The sequence below is a fragment of the Amphiprion ocellaris genome, chromosome 17 (assembly GCF_022539595.1).
Source record: "Amphiprion ocellaris isolate individual 3 ecotype Okinawa chromosome 17, ASM2253959v1, whole genome shotgun sequence".
Taxonomy (NCBI): domain Eukaryota; kingdom Metazoa; phylum Chordata; class Actinopteri; family Pomacentridae; genus Amphiprion; species Amphiprion ocellaris.
This window is the reverse complement of record NC_072782.1, coordinates 27032058-27052127: the sequence shown is the minus strand read 5'-3', so window position 1 is coordinate 27052127 and position 20070 is coordinate 27032058. Positions and strand designations below refer to the sequence as shown.

The window sequence follows — 20070 nt, the reverse complement described above, 5'->3', positions numbered from 1 at the left end:
CAAAAAATAAGCAAGATGTTGCTTTTACTTGACTCTTCACTCTTAGAAATAAAAGAGCCTTTAGGAAAATTTTGGAGTTGAGAACCTCCCAGAAAGGTTTTGAGGTTCCATTTTGAGCTCTTTATTAATATTATTATGATTATTCTTGTTATTATTTATTTATGTATTTGCTTATTTATTTTTAATCCCAAACCATAGATAAAATATTAAGACAATGATGTAGATGTTCCTAAATACAATTTAGAGTCTCTAACTTTTTGTTTTATTTTAAATCAATTTAATTTAATTAGTAGTTAATCATGAATAATAATAATAATAATAATAATAATAATAATAATAATAATAATAATAATAATAATAATAATAATAATAATGGAATAGAATAATAAAAATAGAAATAAAAGTAAAATAATAATGATACTAAAAGAATAAAACATGCAAATGTCACATAACTCTACAAATAAATCTTCCAGGAACCTCCTTTGAGATATTTAATGTTCCTTCTGCAACATCTTCTCTAATTAAGCTGCTAAAAGTTCCCTTAGAACCTACAAGAAGTCAGGTTCCCTAAATATTACCAGAGTTCTTTGAGCTTCTAATATTTCTAAGGGAGTGTAGTGAATTGTTCTGAAACTGATTTAAATCTGCCTGTTCAACACAACTTAAACACCCACAGGCCTCTGCAGAGAATCTCCATTAATGCAAGTCAGTTTTATTTAACATTATGTTTGTTAAAGTCTCTTCAAACATGCAGCTTCTTGTCACATGTTGGGGCAGTTTAAACCAGCAACAACCAGACTGGTACCAGTTGCTCAGATGTGGGAATAGATTAAATAGCAGATAAAGTGTTTGGAGTTAAGATGGCTGCTGGCTGTTCCTGGGTCTGTTCTGTGGACGTTTCTCTGCCTGCACTAATCCACGGAGAGCAATTGATGGCATTAGTGGCTGTCTCCTGTCAATGGAGCAGGGCGAGGCTCTGCGCATGCTCCGTGGGGTTCTATTATGGGGAAGAGGCTCTGGAGCGTCCCTCCCTCCTCCTCCTCCCTCCCTCCTCCTCCCTCCTCCTCCTCCCTCCTCCTCCCTCCTCCTCCCCTCTTGTCTGACTCCGTCTGGGAAGGAAAAGCTTTGGTGCATCGGCGGAGACCGGGAGGCTGCCAGGACGCGATCCGGAGTTTGAGACTCTTTCTTTTCCCTATTTGTGGCCTCCCCGAGGATCAGCTGCGACCACCTCTGCTGCTTCTTCCTCCTCTTCATCATCCTCACTTCAACAAACCCCGCACATCCCGTCGCTTAGCGGTTCCAGGGCGCAGCGTAAAAACCGAACCACCGACGAAGATGTCTGGCTACCAGGGCAAGAAGAACATCCCCCGCATCACAGTGAGTGCTCGGGGGGTCGTAGCGGTGTGGTAGCCGGTGGGGGGAGTGGATCCGGTGCGGGGTCCGGCGGGCCCTGAGGCTGCGGGGTGCAGCAGGATGTCACCGGGGCGGCATGGCTCCCTGCGCCGCTGCGCTCAGCCACAAATCCAGGCTGGAGACGCAGGGGCTCGGCCGCTCCGTTTGCTTTATTGAATGCATTTCTTTCTCTTTTACCATCAAATCTGAATCTACAAATCATCTCCGGACCAATAAATCAATGAGGCCACTGATCACACCGGCGAGGCTTCCATTTTTTTTTCTAGATTTTTGCAGCATCTTTGCGTCAAGTGCTCATTTCCAAACTCAGACTTATGTTCAGAATCTGTTTTTTTTTTCCCTTGCAAATTCTCCCACAGCCTCTTTGTTCCTGGTGTGCATGACAGTTTGGATTTCACGCCGGTGGTCTTTGTTAGACTGTGTGGTGGTGGCCGGGTATCACTGCACACCAACTGGTGGAGCAAATGCTTCCCTGCATCCGCGCTCTACCCGGCTGGGCTATTTTTCCCCTCTTTCTCCTCCTTCTCCTTCTTCCAAAGCTCTCCTTTCACCAGGTCCCCTTCTTTTATTTTGTTTTTAGAGGCATTTGGGGGAAACTGGGTCACTGTGCTGCGGATTATTTCCCTGATTTCATAGCGGAGCTGCAGGGATGGTGGTGGTGCTTCTGTGGAAAGTAGAGGATAGGGAGGGGAAGGGAGGGGAGGGGAGGGGAGGGGAGAGTGGCTCCTATTTCCTCCCATGTTTCTCCTCTCTCAGCTGTGTAATGAAGGGAAGATGCATGAGAGGAAGGAGGTCAGTGTCTGTTCAGCCTGATGCTGCTGGATGGAAGTGGAATAAATGGGTGAAGAAGATGCAGATCAGAGGGAAGTTGTGTCTCCATGTTTCCATTTAAAACATAAACATGCATTATTAAATGAATCCCAGGAGGTTAAGTTGCCTGACTTGATGTTTTCAGGCATGTTTTGGGTCAGGTTGTAGATATCCACATGTGTGTCCAGGAGTCATTGTTTTCATTTATGTGCTTTCTGCAGACTTCCTCATGGATGATGTGCTGCAGGGAAGCAATATGCATGCAGATTTCTTACGCTTGAATCCTAATTTTGCACTAAAAACCTCTATAATCTAATAGTTTTAGCCTTGCTGCATGTGGAAAATGTCCAAAACCCCCACTGAGAGTCATCTAGATTAAGTGAAATGTTAAAAAAAAGTGAAAAGTTCCAACTTTCTCAAGGTCAGTGCATGTGTTATCTCCAATATGAGCAGTTAAAAGTGGTGATCTTTGTGTTTTAGCTGAAGTTTTTGTCCAGTAAGAATTAGAAAACACACTGGACTGAGCTGATTTCGTGGCCATAAACCTTTCAGGCGGATTGTTTTCCTCCTGAGTTCTTGCAGCAGCTCTTTGATGGAGACATCAGAGCTTCAGCAGGAGTCCCAGCAGTGATTAAATCAGACCCTAAACGACAGAACGAAATGGGTCAGACTGATTTCTCTAAAACTTTATACACCATAAACTTGCATACAGGGAGGATTGTGATGAATGTGTTGCAGTGGATTGTAGCTTTGATGGCCTCAGTGTCTTTTAGTCACTAACTTCTTCACTAAACAAGCAGCATTATAAGGAGCAGAGGAGCTCATTAAACTAAACAGACGGCGAAGAGGAAATGAACAAAGTTAAATTGAATTAAAACTAATCAGGGAAAAGGCTCGAGTCGGCACAAAGGACCTCTGTGTTTTCTGCACACAGCAGTTAAATGAGTTTAGATTCCATATTACATATCTGAGCGTTGGACTCGACTCACTCACTGCTCCGTCATCGTGGGTGGAGCTGGAGTCCGGAGCAGCTCGACTCGGAGGCCAGATGGGAGTCGGTCGGACGTCGGACGCACAGACAGGGACGTACTTAAGGCATCAAATATGAATGAACTGCTGCAAGTACACCACCTGGAACCAGAGCCTTTCTCTGCTCCAGATTTACTCAGCGAAGCTTCCTGAGTTCACAGGTTTGCCAGAGGAAGAAGCACCGAGTCAAATAGGGCCACAAATCTGTTACTGACATGATTGGCTGCTCATTAATGGATTGTGTGGTGTTTGAAAAGTGGAAAAACTGCAGAAATTGCATTTGAGTTTCTCAGATTGTTTGATTTTCTGCAAAAAAAAAGTCACTTTTATTGTGTGAGCGCTGAAACATTTAGCTAAAGAATCAATTAGTCGGATGAAATTATACAGATTTATGGCTTCTTTTCTGTTTTATCTCATTGTAAACTGAGTGTATTGGGGTTTCTGGTGGCTAGTTGGACCCTGTGACGAGCATTTTTCTAATCAAAGCTTTAAAATGATCAAATAATCTGGCAAAAATTCAGTAATTCTTGAGTAAAATGTGAAAGAAAAATGCAAAAATTGCATTTAAGCTCCTGGGTTGTTTGACTTTCTTGAAAAAAGTCACTTTTATTGTGTTAGTACTGAAACATTTAGCTAAATAATCAGTTAGCAAGGTGAAATTATGCAGACTTGTGGCTTCTTTTCTGTTTTATCTTGTTTTAAAGCGGTTTTATCTGGGATTTTGGTGGCTAGGTGGGGCCTTGTGATGGACATTTTTCAGGCTTTTCAAAGCGTGGACTGATAATCAGTCATTCTTGAGCACATAAATAGGAAAATACTTGCATTTGAGAAGCTGAAACTGAAAAATGTATCCCTTTTGCTTATAACACACCCACCTGCTTACTAGATTCTGGTAATTGCTGCATATGATTAGTTAATTGGTGTTTTCAGCTCAAGATGAAAATGAAAACTAGAACAAAAAAGTTGTTTTTAGGAGAGTAAAGGCTCCTCTAGTGTGTAAATTCTGCAGATATGTGGCTTTTTCTGTGCTTTATCTTGTTTTAAACTGAGTGTATTTGAGTTTTTTGCTGCTAGTTGGACCTTGTATTGAACATTTTTCTTTTCAAATCTTTAAAATGATCAAATAATCTAATAAATAATCAGTAATTCTTTAGTAAAATGTGAAAAAACTGCAAGAATCCCAGATTGAATTTATTTTATTCAAAAAAGTCACTTTTAATCGTGTTCATGCTGAAACATTTAGCTAAATAATCAGGCAGTGAGTAATTTTAATCACCATCAAGTGAAATTATGCAGATTTGTGGCTTCGGTTCTGTTTTATCAAGCTGTAAAGTGAGTTCATTTGGGTTTTAGGCTGCTAGTTGGACCTTGTGATGGACATTTTTCAGCGTTTTGGGCGACATTTCAAAAGCAAATTATTAATTAATCAGAAAAACAATCAGTAATTATTGAGCAGAAAAAAGGCTGGAACTGCATTATTACTGATTACTGGATTCTGATAATGTTTTCATTCAGCTGCATTTCATATGATCAACTCGTTGGTTAACTGGTGCTTTCAGCTGTAGAGTCAAGTCATTGTTGTCTGAACTGATAGAAAACAAGATAAAAGCAAAAACAAGAACAACAATGTTGTTATTCGTAGAATAACGGCACCTGGAGTGCGCAAATTATGCAGATTTGTGTGTTTTATCTCATTATAAACTGAGTATATTTGGGTATAGGGCTACTAGTTGGACCTTGTGATAGTTATTTTGGAGTCTTTTCAAAGTGTAGATAAATAATCAGTAATTCTTGAGCAAAAAATGTAAAATACTTGCATGTGAGAGGCTGAAACTGCTTGAAACATTCCGACTGATTACTAGATTCTGATAACTGCTTTATTCAGTTGGCTAACTGATGTTTTCAGCTCGAGAATTGAGTTATTTTTGTCCCAGACAAGATAAATTGTTGGATAGAAATACAGATAAAAGCAAAAACAAGCACAAGAATGTTGTTTTTCGGAGAGTAAAGGCTCTTCTAATGTTTAAATTGTGCAGATTAGTGATTGTCTTCTATGTTTTACCACATTGTCATGTAAGTATTTTTAGGTTTTGAACCATTAGCTGGACCTTGTAATTTGTCAAATACTTGCATTTGAGAGGCTGGAAATGAAAGATTTTACTCCTTTTTTGTGTGATACAAACCCACTGTTTACTAGATTCTGATAGTTGTTGTTAAAAAATGTTGTCTTTAGGAAAGTAATGGCACTTTTAGTATGCAAATTATGCACATTTGTGGGTTTTTTGTGCTTTATCTCATTAAAAACTGCGTATATTTGGGTTTTGCGCCACTAGTTTGACCTTGCGATGGACATTTTTCTGCCTTATCAATGATCATTTTCATTCCTAAGCTAAAAAAAAAAATCGGCTGGAACTGAAAGGTTTTATGCCTTTATTGCTTGAAACAAACCCAACTCATTACTAGATTCTGATAATTGCTTTATTCAGTTGGTTATTTGGGGTTTTCAGCTTGAGAGTTGCGTTATTTTTGTGCCAAACGGTTTGAAATGATGGATCGAAATGCAGATAAAAGTAAAACCAAGCCCAAAAGTGTTGTTTTTAGGAGAGTAAAGGCTCCTCTGGTGTGCAGTTTGGTAAAAATAGACTGTGTGCTATAATAAGACTGTCCTGGATTAAAGTCTCAGTGACTCCAATCCTCAGCGGATGATGGATCATTAGTCGGTCTGCTGCTACACCTGTATTCCTGCTGTAGTTGTTGTTCCCTGGTGGCAGCTCAGTGTGTGTTTGCAGCGACTGTGGCCTCTTCATGCTGTTCTCTCTCAGAGCAAAGCAGCCTGAAGCCGTTTCCCTGCAAACATCACACATTCCCAGCATGCAGCTGTCCAGATCAGCCTCCCACCGGCTGCACATCACCCCCAATCCTCATTCATAAAGACAGAAGTCGCAGTCTGCATGTGTGCGAACGTGAACTCTGTCGTTAACCAGCTTGTGAACAGAGAAAATACAGTAAAACAGCAGATCACAGTCCCTCCAGCTGCTCAGTGTCTCAGTAGACTGCAGGAAGAGCTCAAAGAGGGAGTTTTTAAGTATGAAAAGGAGAGAATTTCAGTGAAGTCTTGCATTTGAAGTGAGAGTCTGAGGAATTTCTTCTCACCAGCGAAAATATTTAAGCAAAGTTTTAAAGTCAAAGAAAGTTTCAAAGAGAGACAAAAAGGTCATTTTTCATCCTCATTGAGGGATTTTTTTTTTTTTTTACATTTTATTGGAAAAAATATGTGATTTTTCATCAATAAAGAACAAATTTAGGGGATTTTTTTCACTGAGTGAGAATCTTTTGAACTTGTCAAACATGAGTTTTGAAATCAAAGAAAGATTCTATGCAAAATTTTGAGTCAAAGAGAGACAAAAAAGGCAATTTTTCATTGTTGGAGAGAATTTTATATAGTCAGTGAGAGGATTTAACAGAATTTTGATGGCAAAAGATGTGATTTTTTTTTTTTAGCAATAATGAGCAACTTTAGGTGATTTTTTTGGCCAAAGAGAGAAAAAACTTTATTTTTCATTGTTGAAGAAACTTTTTCATACTCACAGGGAGATTATTTAGGAATTTTGTTAGTAAAATAAATGTGTCTCTGACAATAAAAAAAGAGAATTCTGGTGCATTTTTTAAGTCAGAGAGAATGTTTTAAAGTTATGGTCAAAAAGAATTTAGCAAAGTTTTAAAGTCAAGGAAAGTTTCTTTGTGAAATTATTAGTCAAAGAGAGACAAAAAGATCACTTTTCATTGTAGGCGAGAGTTTTTTATACTCACTAAGAGAATTAAAATGAATTTTGATGGCAACCGATGTTTTTTTTTTTTTTTTTTTAACAATAAAAGGCAAATTTAGGTGAATTCTTGGCCACAGAGAAAAAAAAACTTAATTTTTCATTGTCTGAGTGGCTTTTTCATACTCACTGAGTAACTTTAAGTGAGTTTTTAATATATAACCAGTTGTCGTGGTTGAGTGGTTCAGGAAATGGACTAGAAATCCATTGGGGTCTCCCTGCACAGGTTTGAACAATAACGATTAGCTTTACAGAATTTCCCTCTGGGGATTATTAAAGTCAGTCTAATAGCAAAAGATGTGATTTTTTTTTTAATCAGTTAAGAGCAAATTAAGGTGATTTTTGCAGTCAGAATGAAGTCACAGTAGGCAAATACAGAATTAAACTAATTCATAGTCATGATTGAAAAGAATTTAAGTTAAGTTTTGAAGTCAAAGAAAGACTCTGCAAAATTTGATAAAAGAGAGACAAAAAGGTTGTTTTTCATTGTCGGAGAGACTTTTTTAGAGTCATTGGGAGAATTCAAATAGATCTTAATGCAAAAGATTAGATTTTTTTTCTAAGCACAGTGTAAATTTAGGTGATTTTTTTCTATCAGAAAGAAGATTTTTTTTATACTCATTGAGATGATTTAAGGATCTTAATAGCAAAAATTATATGTATATTTTTTATCAATAAAGATGGAATTTAGGTGCATTTTTCAGTCAGAAACAGTTCATGATAGGCAAAGACATCGTTGGAGAGACTTTTTAAAGAGAATTTAACTGAATTTTAATCATTAAAGAGAGAATTGACGGGAATTTTTCAGTCTGAGAGAATGTTTTGAAATTGTAAGAAGCAACAACAGAATTAAATTAATTCATAGTCATGGTCAAAAAGGATTTTATTCAAATTTTTATCCTCAATAATGAATTTTATGTGAAATTTCCAGCCTTAAAGCTCGAGTAGGCAGTTTTTTTTTGGCATCACTGGTCAGAAATTCCAACATATTTTAATTCAAGTGGTCTGAGTTGAAACTAGACTTCTTGGCTTCGTTTTCAGGCTTTAGAAGATGCAGCTCATGACGGGAGGTTTCAGCCAATCGCAGGGCTCGTCATTGATCAGCTGAGAGTATAAATAGCAGCAAAGCAGGATGTGGTGACGGACTTTCACTTGGAAGAGCAGAGTTCAAAGTCCTGCAACTGAAGGATCTCAGTGTTGACTTTTGACTTTACCATCTTTGTGTGTTTGAAGCTTGTGGAGCTGCTGGAAGGAGGCAGCGCATTTTCAAATTCTTCCATTCTTCTTTTGCCTTTTCCAAATTTTTGCCTACTGCAGCTTTAAAGAGAGAGCAAATCAGCAGGTCTAGTGTGTAGTAAAAGTCTAAATATGAGCTTCTCTGCTGATTTTAATTGATTCAACACATCCAGTCAAAGCAAAAACCAAAGCTGCTGCTCAGATCTACTGTTTTTAAATCCAGTTTGTGCCGTATTTTTTGCAGCCAGGGTGTTAATTTACTGATTACCGTTCTGGGAATTGGTTTATTTCCTGCTTTTCCAGTCAGTTAGTCTGTTTTATGTGTTTTCCCAGCGGTTGCCTGAACATGCACGGAGATGGTTTTAGTAGCAGGGCTGCTTTTTTTTTTTTTTTTTTTTTTTTTTTTTACTAATCCAGTACATACCATAAATCATAACGCTGAATGTCTGACCTGGCAGCGTTTTCTACCTGACTTCACAAATGTTCCCAGGATATTTTCCATTTGGACAACAACACACCATGTTGCCGGGTTACATCGTAACACTGGCAGTGGTTTTTGCTGTGCCAAAGCTGATTTTGTGCTTATTTTTATGAAAGTCAGATTTCTCAGTCAGCAGGCTTCTCTCTTCTCACTGGTTTCCACCTTGACACTAAGCATGGTTTTAATAAGTCGGAGCTTGTAATTGATCTGTGTAGCTGTAATGGAGGAATAATCAATACCAACACACTCCATTATCATTAATCTAGTTCTCATATACAGGTTTAAATAGGTTAGTTCAAAGCTGCTACAATCAATCTTGAATGAACAAAGAGTCACATGATTTTGTACCTGTGTCAGGGGTCACTGATATTGATCAACCCACACAGAAATACCACCTGAATTCTAATTTTTTTAGCTTTTTTAAGTGCACATGCTATCTTGAATCTTGCTAGCATTGCAGTGTACTTGTTTTTGTGTTGTCCCCACAGAAAAATTCAGCCTTATTCACCTTTACATCAACTCAGCAAGCTTCCTTATGGCCATCCATGCCTCTTTGAACTTCTACCTCCCCCACCTTGGACCAAAAGCTCGTTTTAGAAGTACTGAGGAAATAAAGGTGATAAAGGTCACGGTTTGGGGGGAAAGTTTCTGCAGCCAGTAGAGTAATGAACGAGTGATTAAACAGTGTTTTCTTTTTTATCTGTGCGTGTTAGTCAAAACTGCATTAGCCTCGTATCAGGAAGGTTACACATTGTAGCCTGGAATGAAAACACAGCAGTTCAGTAACAAGGAGCCCATTGAGCTTCGTCCACATCCTGTTTGTGAGGTTCCCATGAAGGAAAGGTCACTGTCATGGTTGGCACAGATCCAGTACAATCACACACTCTCTCCAACCCCTGCAAGCTCTGAAAGAATGACCTGATTTCACTGTACATGTCGTGTGTCACATCATGAGGAAAACCTCAGGATCAGCCCTACTTTACTGAGGCCGACTGTTTGCTGCGGAGACGTAATGAAAAACGGGCGTCGACTCGCGAGCTGCAGCGTCTTCTCCAGACGGTAATATGATAATGACAGTCATGATGAGGCACATGATGCAATGGCGTATTTCAAAGCTGTCGTTGGGCTGGAGCGAAGCCAGCCGCTCAACCAGAACAGTCTGCTGCACACGGATCGAACATCACCACGGGATCCATCTGCATTAGTTCCATCAGCACTGTCGGACCGTCGCCACACCTTTCACATGGGATGCATTTCCCAAAGTTGCTGCTGTCAGCTGAAGTGTAGAAGTCTCTGTGTTAAAAAGGAGTGCAGGTCCGGCTGTGACTGTTCCTGTACATGTAAAAGAAGGCTGTTTCATAGGCAGATATTTGAAAATGTGGTTGAAAATAGCCTTTCTGCATTTATCCACATCACTTGAACGCATCCCCAGCTTGAGGCTCCAAACATCAGACAGGAACTCTGCTGATTTTACGCATTAACGCTGGTCTTTAGATGGCTTCTGCACATGGAAAAAGGTCGTTTTAGGCCTTTTTGTGGCCCCAGAGGGACCTGATGAACGTCATGTCATTCAGAGATGCAGCAGACGTTTGAAAAGGAAAAACATATGATGATGTGGAGTTAGAAAGAAGTAAACTTTATCCTGTACAGCGTCATTGCTACTTGAGATCAATGGCTGAAAGTGTCACTGATATATTAATATAACACACATTGAAATGCATTGTGGGTAATGTAGATGTCAAGTTATATAGAAAGAATGTTTTGGATTATAAAGGACGATAGACAGACAGACACCACAATAGAAAAATATAGAATATAATACAAATATAATAGAAAAATACCTTAAGATACAAAATGCATAATAAAGTGCAAAACATATAGTTAATTAAACAACTAATAAATTGAAAAATGCACCATAAAATGTCAAATTCAAGATATCAGGGAGCTTACACATCTTACTTTTAAGAAAAGTAAGGAAAATATGACACAAAATGATATGCAAAATCAAGAATAAGGTGCAAAATTGTGCTAGTATTTTACATTAATAGAGACTATTAAAAACAACCAACAGTACAGCAATAAAAATAATAACTATAATTATTTTATTATTAATAGAGAGTATAAAAAGTTCAAAATGCAGCAGAGCAATAAAAATAATTATAATATTTTTATTAGTAGTGCAAATTACTAAAAAGGAAAAAATACAGTAGAGCAATACAAACAATAATTATAGTAATTTTATTATTAATAGAGAATATTACAATTTAAAACCACAGTCAAGCAATAACAATAAGTAAAATAATTTCATTATTAATAGAGAGCATTAAAAAGTCAAAAGTAGAGCAACAAAAAGTATATAATTAGTTTTAAATTAATAGAAAGTATTAAAAATTCAAATGACAGTAGAGCAATAAATTAATAATTATATTAATTTTATTGTCAGTGCATCATATTAAAAATTCTAGCTTAAGTAGAGCAATAAAAATAATAATTAGAATTATTTTATTATAATATAGATTATTAAAAAACAAAATACAGTAGAGCAATAAAAATTATGTTATTATTAATATAGAGTATTAAAAAGTCTAAATACTGTAGAGCAATAAAAAATAATAATGATAATAATAATATATTTGATGATGTTTTAAAAGTGCAAAGATAAATTGATGCAGTGTTCCTTTAAAATTATTTCTTTGATAAATAGCGAAGAATAGGAATAAAAACCACATTGTAACTATAAAATTGCTTCTTATTTTCTGATCAACTGTCCAAAGCTAAAAGATGTTGAATTTGCAATCATAAAACAGAGTAAAGTAGCAAATCATAACATTTTTAGTAGCTGGAACCAAAGAAATTTAGACATTTTTGTTTAATAAATGACAATTAATTGATGATTTAAACCAGAAAACAAAAACGGTAGCATCTAAAGTGGATAAAGCATGTACTTTATGTGTGTAGCAGAGTTCCCATCATGTTCCACCTGCTCCAAGACTTGCTTTTTCTGCATGTGTGGTGCAAAACGCTCTGATTTCTGTAATATATCTCAGAAGTGAGAGTAAATGTGGAGGCGTGAGGTGACATTTGGAGGAGCTGGGTTGTGTGTGTGCAGGGCGGGGCCTGCAGCAGTTGTGTTCGGGGCCGGAGCTGCTGGCCGACCGGCACAGAACAGAGCAGCCTTTGTTAGCCGGGGGATGCTGGGAGTCCTTGTGACCAGAGCTGCCACTCCCTTTCTGGAGGCCCCCGGGGTGACTCGAGGGAGGGAGGGAGGGAGGGAGGGAGGGAGGGACGAGTGGAGGTGGCAGACTCCCCCCTTACAGAAACAAGTGGCACGGCGGCAGCATGGATGATTGATTTACACGGCAGCGAGCTCTGATTGGTTCGCTCTTGGGTCTGGTGGGTTTGGAGGCGGGTGCTTGTCTTTATTGTCCCACTACTGAACGCTTCCACTGATTCTGTTGTTCAAGCTGAGCTGAAGTGATCCACAATGTCTGTGTCTGCTGAGAAACATGCTCACTTTAGAACAACTTCTTGTTTGGTTTAACCCTCCTGTTATGTTGCGGGTCAAACATGACCCATTTTAAAGTAAAAAAAAAAAAAAATCCCCCCAAAAAGTGCACAGTGTTTACTATGACATGTCACTTGAGACTCACAAGCGCACACAAATTAATATGAAATATAGCTTTGACATTGTTAATGTAATAAATGACTATTCTAGCTGGAAACGTCTGATTTTTAATGGAATATCTACATAAAGTTTGCTTTCAAAACAAATCCTTATGACTCATTTGTCTTGATTGAAAGTCGGTGGGCCACTTTGAACCTGAATAGAAGACGTGTCTCATGTTAATTTATCAATTGATAAAAAGAATAAATTTCAAAATGTCACATAAAACTATTGTATTTTATATGTAGGTCTTTCCAATATTCATTAAAAAGTTTTAACATGCTTTTATTATGAAAAGTAAGTGAGTTATCCTCATTGAACCCTGATCTGTGAGAGATAAAGAACACCACTGCACTAAATGTTGATTGAAATGGTTTATAATGGAGTTAGTAATGAAGATGTAAACACTGTTTATTGGGGATTTTTTTGGTTTCTGACACTTTTGGATAGTTAAACATATTGCTGTTCCTGAGAAACGAACATACCAGGAGGGTTAAAGATTCATTCTTTCCCTTTCTGCATCACATTTTTAATATCCGTCTCTTCTGTAATTCCATCCTCATGGTCCAAACATCACAGCTCTCAGTCCTCTGTCATCGCCTCCATCCACACTGCGTCCTCAGTGTTTATGCAGAAGAATTAAGCCAGCATCAGTTGAAAGACGCTAAGCAGCCATGTGTTCCTTATCAGCCCCGAAAAGGCCAAGCAGAGGCTGCCGTGCAAATTTGGCAGATCCAAAGTGCCAATCCGCCTCCTTTATGTGACGTTTCCCACAACATCTTTCATCCGATGCCCTTAATCCTTCGTCCAATCGAGCCAAATACTCGCCCTCATGAGCGAGCAAATCCAGCTCTGTTGCAGCTTTAACGGTTAATGTTTTAAATGTTCACCGACTAATCATCTTTATTGTTTTTTTTTTTAAATTTTTGCAGAGTGACCGTCTCCTCATCAAAGGAGCCAAGATTGTGAACGATGACCAGTCGTTCTGCGCTGACATCTACATGGAGGACGGAGTCATCAAGTGAGTTTAGTGGGTTTTCCTGAAAGCCCTTTGTTAAAAACTCGCTTTTGTTCTGTTGACAAGCCGACAGAGAAGCATCTGTGTGACCTCTGTGTCATTAGTGCAACATAAACACAGGAAAAAATTAAAAATAAACATTGGAAATACAGACGTTTCTCTATAGTGACGGTATATGCAAACAGAAAACACTCTATCAAGCAGCATGTTTAATATTCTGCTACAGAGCCATATAATACACAGTCTATTTGAGAAGAAAATGATTGTGGTTTATCAGCAGAAGAGACAAAAAATGGAGCAGGACCCTCACTTTAAGACCCATTTTGCTTTTCATTAACTCTTGTGTGAGTAGATTTTGCTCAGTTTCTTTGGAAATGTAGAGTTCCACTGTTTTCTGAGCACTTTAAGGACTTTCTGTCTTCTCTCTATCTGCTAGAGAGACCTTAAGGTGTGTCTTCGTTTTTGTCCAAATGCAAAAATCCACACTGAATCTCAACATAATATGCACCGACTTCCACCACAGAAGAAAAAAAAATACAACCCTACATTAGCTCTACACTACTAGGCCAACATGTCATTCAATTTAATGCTGGTCATGCATTTGTTTATCACATTTTTTTTTCAAAAACTCCTCCTCTGCTTCACATTTCAACTGTTCTATAAACTCACAAACTTTAAATATAGAAACCATGAACATTCCTCTTGTGTCACATTAATTGTCGCTGTAATTAAAGCTGGAATAGGCAAGATTTTGTGGCATCATTGGCCTAAAGTTCCTAACTAACCTGCCTGCATTTTGTAATTCAAATAGTAAAAGAGGAAACTAGAGTTTTCTACCTTCGATTGGCTCCAATGTCAGGCTTTTGACAATTTAGTCCATGATTGGAGTTTTTTGATTTAGCCAATCACAGGTCATTAGAGGAGTTTTATGCAGATATTTGGGGTGTGAATTCCATCTGAGGGCACAAATGAATGTTGACTTTTAGTTTGATTATTTTTTACACGTGCCTGTCTGGTTCAAGTGACTTTGAAAAGAGAGGAAAGTTTCTAATTTTGCCGTATTTTTTGTTGCATTTCGCAGATTTCTACCTACTGCATCTTTTAAAGTCACATTTGGATACTTTCATGTAAAGATTTACTTTTCATGGCGTTATAAATAATTACGTATTTTGATAATTTAATTAAAGATGTAGAAATACCCTGATATGAAATAGGGAGTAATTTTTAATTGCGTTAAGGGATCACAAATACAAATTAAATAAGTTTTGTGTGTTTAACTTAATATATAATGCATCTGTGTACCTGCCTATATTGTTTTCAAAGACCCCCAATAGTTAAAATAGCTGTAAAACTGCTGAAAGAAAAATATAATAATTTTTTTTATTATTAGCATTATTTTATTATTGGTGCAATATGACAAGAGAGCAAAAGAGAAAAACTAATTAAGACAGATAACCACTGATGTCAAAACATATGGGTGTTAAAACAGGACAGCAAAACTTTACATGTTAAGCATTATTAAAAAATAATAACATTTTGTTGCTGCTTTATAGTCACAGTGGCAGAGGTCAGTGGTTTGAAGTGAAGACTAAGTTATGGAAAACACAGGAAAAAGGTAGAAATCAATAAAATATTTAGTTGTAGTTAGTATTACTGTCGTAAAATTAATATTTATGAAAGTCGGAGGCATAATCTGTTGGTGTTTGTGTGCTTTTTTTTTCTGTTCTCAGACAAATTGGTGAAAACCTCATCGTTCCCGGTGGGGTGAAAACCATCGATGCTCACGGTGGCATGTTGATGCCGGGTGGCATCGACGTCCACACGCGTTTCCAGATGCCCGACCGAGGCATGACGGCTGCCGACGACTTCTACCAGGGAACCAAAGCTGCTCTGGCCGGAGGAACCACCATGATCAGTGAGTCATTCAGAGGAAGATGTGGTGGAACTGTGGCGTCACATCATTCACTGACCGGCTTTAATTGAAAAATTCTTAATGAGAGCAGGACAGCTGCCAGATCTGCTCATGGTGGAGCCAAAATCTGAAGGAGTCCATCTGCTCGGAGCCACAAGGTGCTAAATACTGGAGTCAGGAAGTGGATTAAGTGTCTCTTTGGACACATGAACACAGTTTATTACAGCCTGTTTATAGATTTTAGGCTTCTTAGTTTTGTTTTTCTGTTTTGGATTCCATAAATCTCAGTCCAGTTTTTAATCCTTTTAGACGTCAAAAGGGTTTGTTTCTCCTTTAAATCCATAAATACAGTCTAAAGTGTGACCTGGTGGCTGTAAAGAATCTTAAGTATAGAAGGTCTATTTTTATTTGTTCTAAGCCAGATGGATAATATGCAAAACCTAATAAATAAAGAAAATCACATTTGTTGCAAAAATGCACAAATACAGCAGCAAAAAGCAAGCACAGAAAAGTACAAATGCACCAAACACAAAACTAGAGCAACGAATTGCATGTTTATTGCAATATAAACAGACAAAATAAACACAAAAGACTGCCTGAAATGCAGTGAAATAAGAAAAACTCCAGCTAGCAGTCAGCGAGCCTCAGATCAACTGGTGAAGCAAGTAGAATATCAAGAGATGCTCTGTTGAAATAAATATTTTAAAGGGAGCAGCAGTGGAGATTAAACTTTACTTATAGGTATAATGTGTGATTTAAAATAATGTTCGTTTAATTGGTTGGGTATTCATGCACAATGTGTTCAAGTAAAGCAGATTAGAAATAATTTATTTCATATCTTTAGTGGGTGTGCCTTTTCAAACAGAGAGGCACTTGGTTTGTATAGCTAAAAAAATGCTTAAAAATGCTAAATATTTACATCAGGAATAAAATATGTTCACTTGAGATCTGTTAATGAGGATTTTGTTGCTGTTTTTTTGCTACTTTTTATTCATATTCTGTTTATGTTTTGCCATATTCTTGACCTAATTCGTGCGAGAAGTGGGTCCTGATTACCAAAATTTCAAAATTGAATTTTAAAAATGTTATTTTCCTATCTTATAGCAAATATACTACTATATACCACTAAATCCTGGCCGAACATTGGTTTAATGTCATTATTATGTTATTTTAAGCGAGTACAGGATGGTGAAGTGTTAAAAAGGTGTTGTAGTGTATAAAGAACACAGAGCTAAATGAAAACCTCATGTCTAAATGTCACAGCGGCCCTCCCTGTACTGACTCAGCAGCTTCACCGTCCTCTCCCTGGCAGCAAAACAACAAACTCTCCCTGCAAGCTGTTGTCGCCTCGGCCTCAACGCTGCCGGACTGACTGACTGCAGACCCACCCAGGGTCAGACAGTCTGTAATGTGGCTGCTGGAGACACATTTTCTACAATTAATTAGATTACACGCCAACTTCAACGTGGATCAGCCTTAAAAAATGGATCGGAAACCTCTCTGAGCGTGAAAACAGGCCACCTAAGTTCACATAGAGGCTGTTGTTTTGAGAGTTTACCAAGTAAATAACTGATTATTTTTCTGCAGAAGCAGCTGACAGATTAATTTGATGATGTAATTAAATTGTTATTCGCAGTGTGTAATGCGAAGCTTTCCATCACAAGACACTGTCTTTGAAAACTCTGTTGCAGAAACTGCGAGCAGATGCTGGTTTGTGTTACACGTAAGTCACATATGTGGACATTTTTAAAGATCGGTTTGCTCCATAAGAGGCCACTGGAGACACGTTTGGTAACATTTGGTTCCCAGGTGTGAGTTAAAACTGTCTAGACGCAACATCACTAGATGGAGAACAGACAATATCCAACAGCAGGGTTTGTGTTACTGTTTCATCGTGTGTTTGTGTGTTTTTGCGCATCCAGTCGACCACGTGATTCCTGAACCCGGCATCAGCCTCATCTCGGCCTTCGAGCAGTGGCGTGAATGGGCCGACAGCAAGTCCTGCTGCGACTACTCGCTGCACGTCGACATCACCGAGTGGCACAAAGGAATCCAGGAGGAGATGGAGACGCTGGTGAAGGATCACGGTAAAGTCGCACTCGATTAACTTGATTAGCTTTGCATGGCTTCATATAAGGGAAGAACAATTTACAAACGCCAACAAACGGCAAAACTTGCCTAACAAATGTACATTTCTTTTTAAAGATCGTCTGTCCGTTATCTCTGTTAAAACAGCAAAATTTGCCTAAAAGTATACATTTCTTTTTCAAAAGGATCAAATATTCCAAGTTTCTAAAAGCAGCTTTGTTCATTTTGGTCTGCCAGTGACAGTTTTTTGAAAAGGTTTACTATAAATATATGCAAATTCAACACACAGCACTATTTGTTTATACTTTTTAATATATTTATATTTGTTGCTGTAGTTATTTTAAGACGTTTTAATCTCAACACCTCTTTGTTTTATAGGAGGGTATATAGTCTTATTTACAATGTAATGTAATTTCGTCTGAATGTGCACTGATGTGTACAGCTTGAATGACAATAAAGTTTTAGATTGAAGCATCCCCAAAACATATTAGAATTAAAGTTTAATTTAAACTTTTTGCATGAAACAGCAAAGGAATAAAGAAAGGAGACAGTAAAACCCACCAGCGGCCTCTAGAGGCTGAAATGTTCACGACACCCCATAAACAAGGCATCAGATTCTTCAATACAGCCTTGTTTTAATGAACTTTTATACACAAATTTGCATATTTGTTCAGAAAGACAGGAAGCTTCTCTGTTGCTGTCCTAATTCAAAATTTGATGTAGTAGAAGAGGTTTTTAGGTTTTTAAATAATCACACCTCCTTCAGCTTCTGGAAAACATTATATTTTACAGTTTTTCTTGGCACATTTTCACAGAACTTCAGAATCAAGTTGATCAATGACTTCAGGTTTTTTTTTCTGTTTTGAACCTCTGTTTTTATTGCAGTTTTAATGTTTCCATCTTGTGCTCCTCAGGTGTCAACTCCTTCCTGGTCTACCTGGCTTATAAGGACATTTTCCAGCTTACTGACTCTCAGGTGAGCCTTCTTCTTCTTCATTTTTTTCTTCTGCTACATCATCATCTTCTTCTTTTTCTTCTTTTACTTCATCATCATCATCATCTTTTTCTTCTTCTACTTCATCATCTCCTTCTTCTCCTTCTTTTCTTCTTTTTCTCCTGCTTTTTTGTCTTCTTTGTCTCCTACTTCTCCTCCTTCATCTTTTTCTACTTCTACTTCTTCTCTTTCTTCTTCATCATCATCTCCTTCTTCCCCCGCTCCTTCTTCCTCTTCCTCTTCTTCATCTTCTACTTCTTTTCCCTCTACTTCTCCTCCTCCCTCTTCTACTACTTCTTTGTCTACTTATTGTTTTATTTATTCGTCTTCTTCTTCTTGTCATTTAAATCTGTGTATTTATGTGAAACAGTGAAGGCTTTAGAATTGCAAATAGTGTATTTCCTCACCACATTGCAGAAGATAAAGTGTGCGTATCATCAAATAAAGACACATTTAGGTGAAAACTGAGTGAAGTTTAGCATATTTTAACTTTTGCAGTCTGTATTTTGCTGCAAACTGCTAAGTGATACTGTTGTGCTGCAGCTTCTCCTGCACTAAATCGGATTAAACCGGGAATTAATCCTTTAACACGACAATTGCTGCTGCACCAGCAACCAATCTGCACCAACTGCTTTTAGTTTAATCATCAGTAATATGTCAAATATGCCAGAAACACTACTATGGGACAAGAAAACAAGCGCAAATGATGTATTTATCAGCTTTTTCTGGCAGCACAGTGACATTAAAACAGTAAGTCTGACATTATAACATCCTAAAAATCATATCTGATGCGTAATTTTGGCTCCTGCAGTGTGAGTTACAGTGAGAGTCTGTTTTTCTTGGCGAGGCTTCGACTCACACTGATTGCATGTTTGTTTCTTTTGGGCGACTGAGCGAGTAACGAAAGCCACATCTCCGTGCACCTTCTCTCTCTGACTCACGGTCGAAATGAATTAATCTCCCCTGAAAGCTCTTCTTGAAACGGATCTGTGATGATCTTTGCACCTGCGTGAGGAATCCTGGCAGTTTATCATCTCCTGTCAGACTCTGATGGCTCTTTATTGTTGCATGTTTGGCGGAGTGGAGATGATGACTCACTCAACACATCCATCGCCTTCCCTTCTGTCTGCAAACTCACCACGCTGCACAAACAATCCGAATGTGGGAGACTCCCAAAGTGTGTGAAAATTAGCGTCCGCGTTGCTTCAGACCACACAAGTATTGAGATTATCAACTTTTATTTGGCCTTCGGTGTGAATAGAGATTCCATTAAGCAGCTCTGGAAAAACAGCACGTTTGCTGCACTAAATTCGTTGATTTATAATAGTTAATGAGCCAAATGAAAGATATTTTTGGAGCAATTTTGCTAATTAATGGTCTTTAAAATATTTTTTTAAAGGAAAAAGCTGAACTTTCTCTGACACCAGCTTCGTATGTGTGATTATTTGCCATTTTTCTCTGTTTTATGATTATACATTGAATATTTTTGTGTTTCTTGACCAAAGCAGAGGTTTTAAGCTTCTTTACAGAAACAGAATTCAAAAGTAATAATGAAAAATTAAGCTTTGACTTAACAGAATATATTTAAATATTTCACTCTA

The 20070-nt window shown here is 37.8% G+C and overlaps 1 protein-coding gene across 2 annotated transcripts in view; it reads left to right on the top strand.

The window, feature by feature from the left end:
- Window positions 1–20070, top strand: part of dpysl2b (dihydropyrimidinase like 2b) — a 40809-nt gene that overhangs the window by 3371 nt on the left and 17368 nt on the right. Inside the window, exons 1-5 of one of the 2 annotated variants that reach the window (XM_023266407.3) lie at window positions 1104–1377; window positions 13390–13478; window positions 15206–15390; window positions 17310–17474; window positions 18390–18451. In XM_023266407.3, the coding sequence (XP_023122175.1) occupies window positions 1336–1377; window positions 13390–13478; window positions 15206–15390; window positions 17310–17474; window positions 18390–18451 (543 nt within the window). In that variant the 5' untranslated portion in view covers window positions 1104–1335. Of the gene's footprint in view, window positions 1–1103; window positions 1378–13389; window positions 13479–15205; window positions 15391–17309; window positions 17475–18389; window positions 18452–20070 lie in introns of those variants that run through there. The other variant, XM_035946499.2, reaches the window with a different exon arrangement.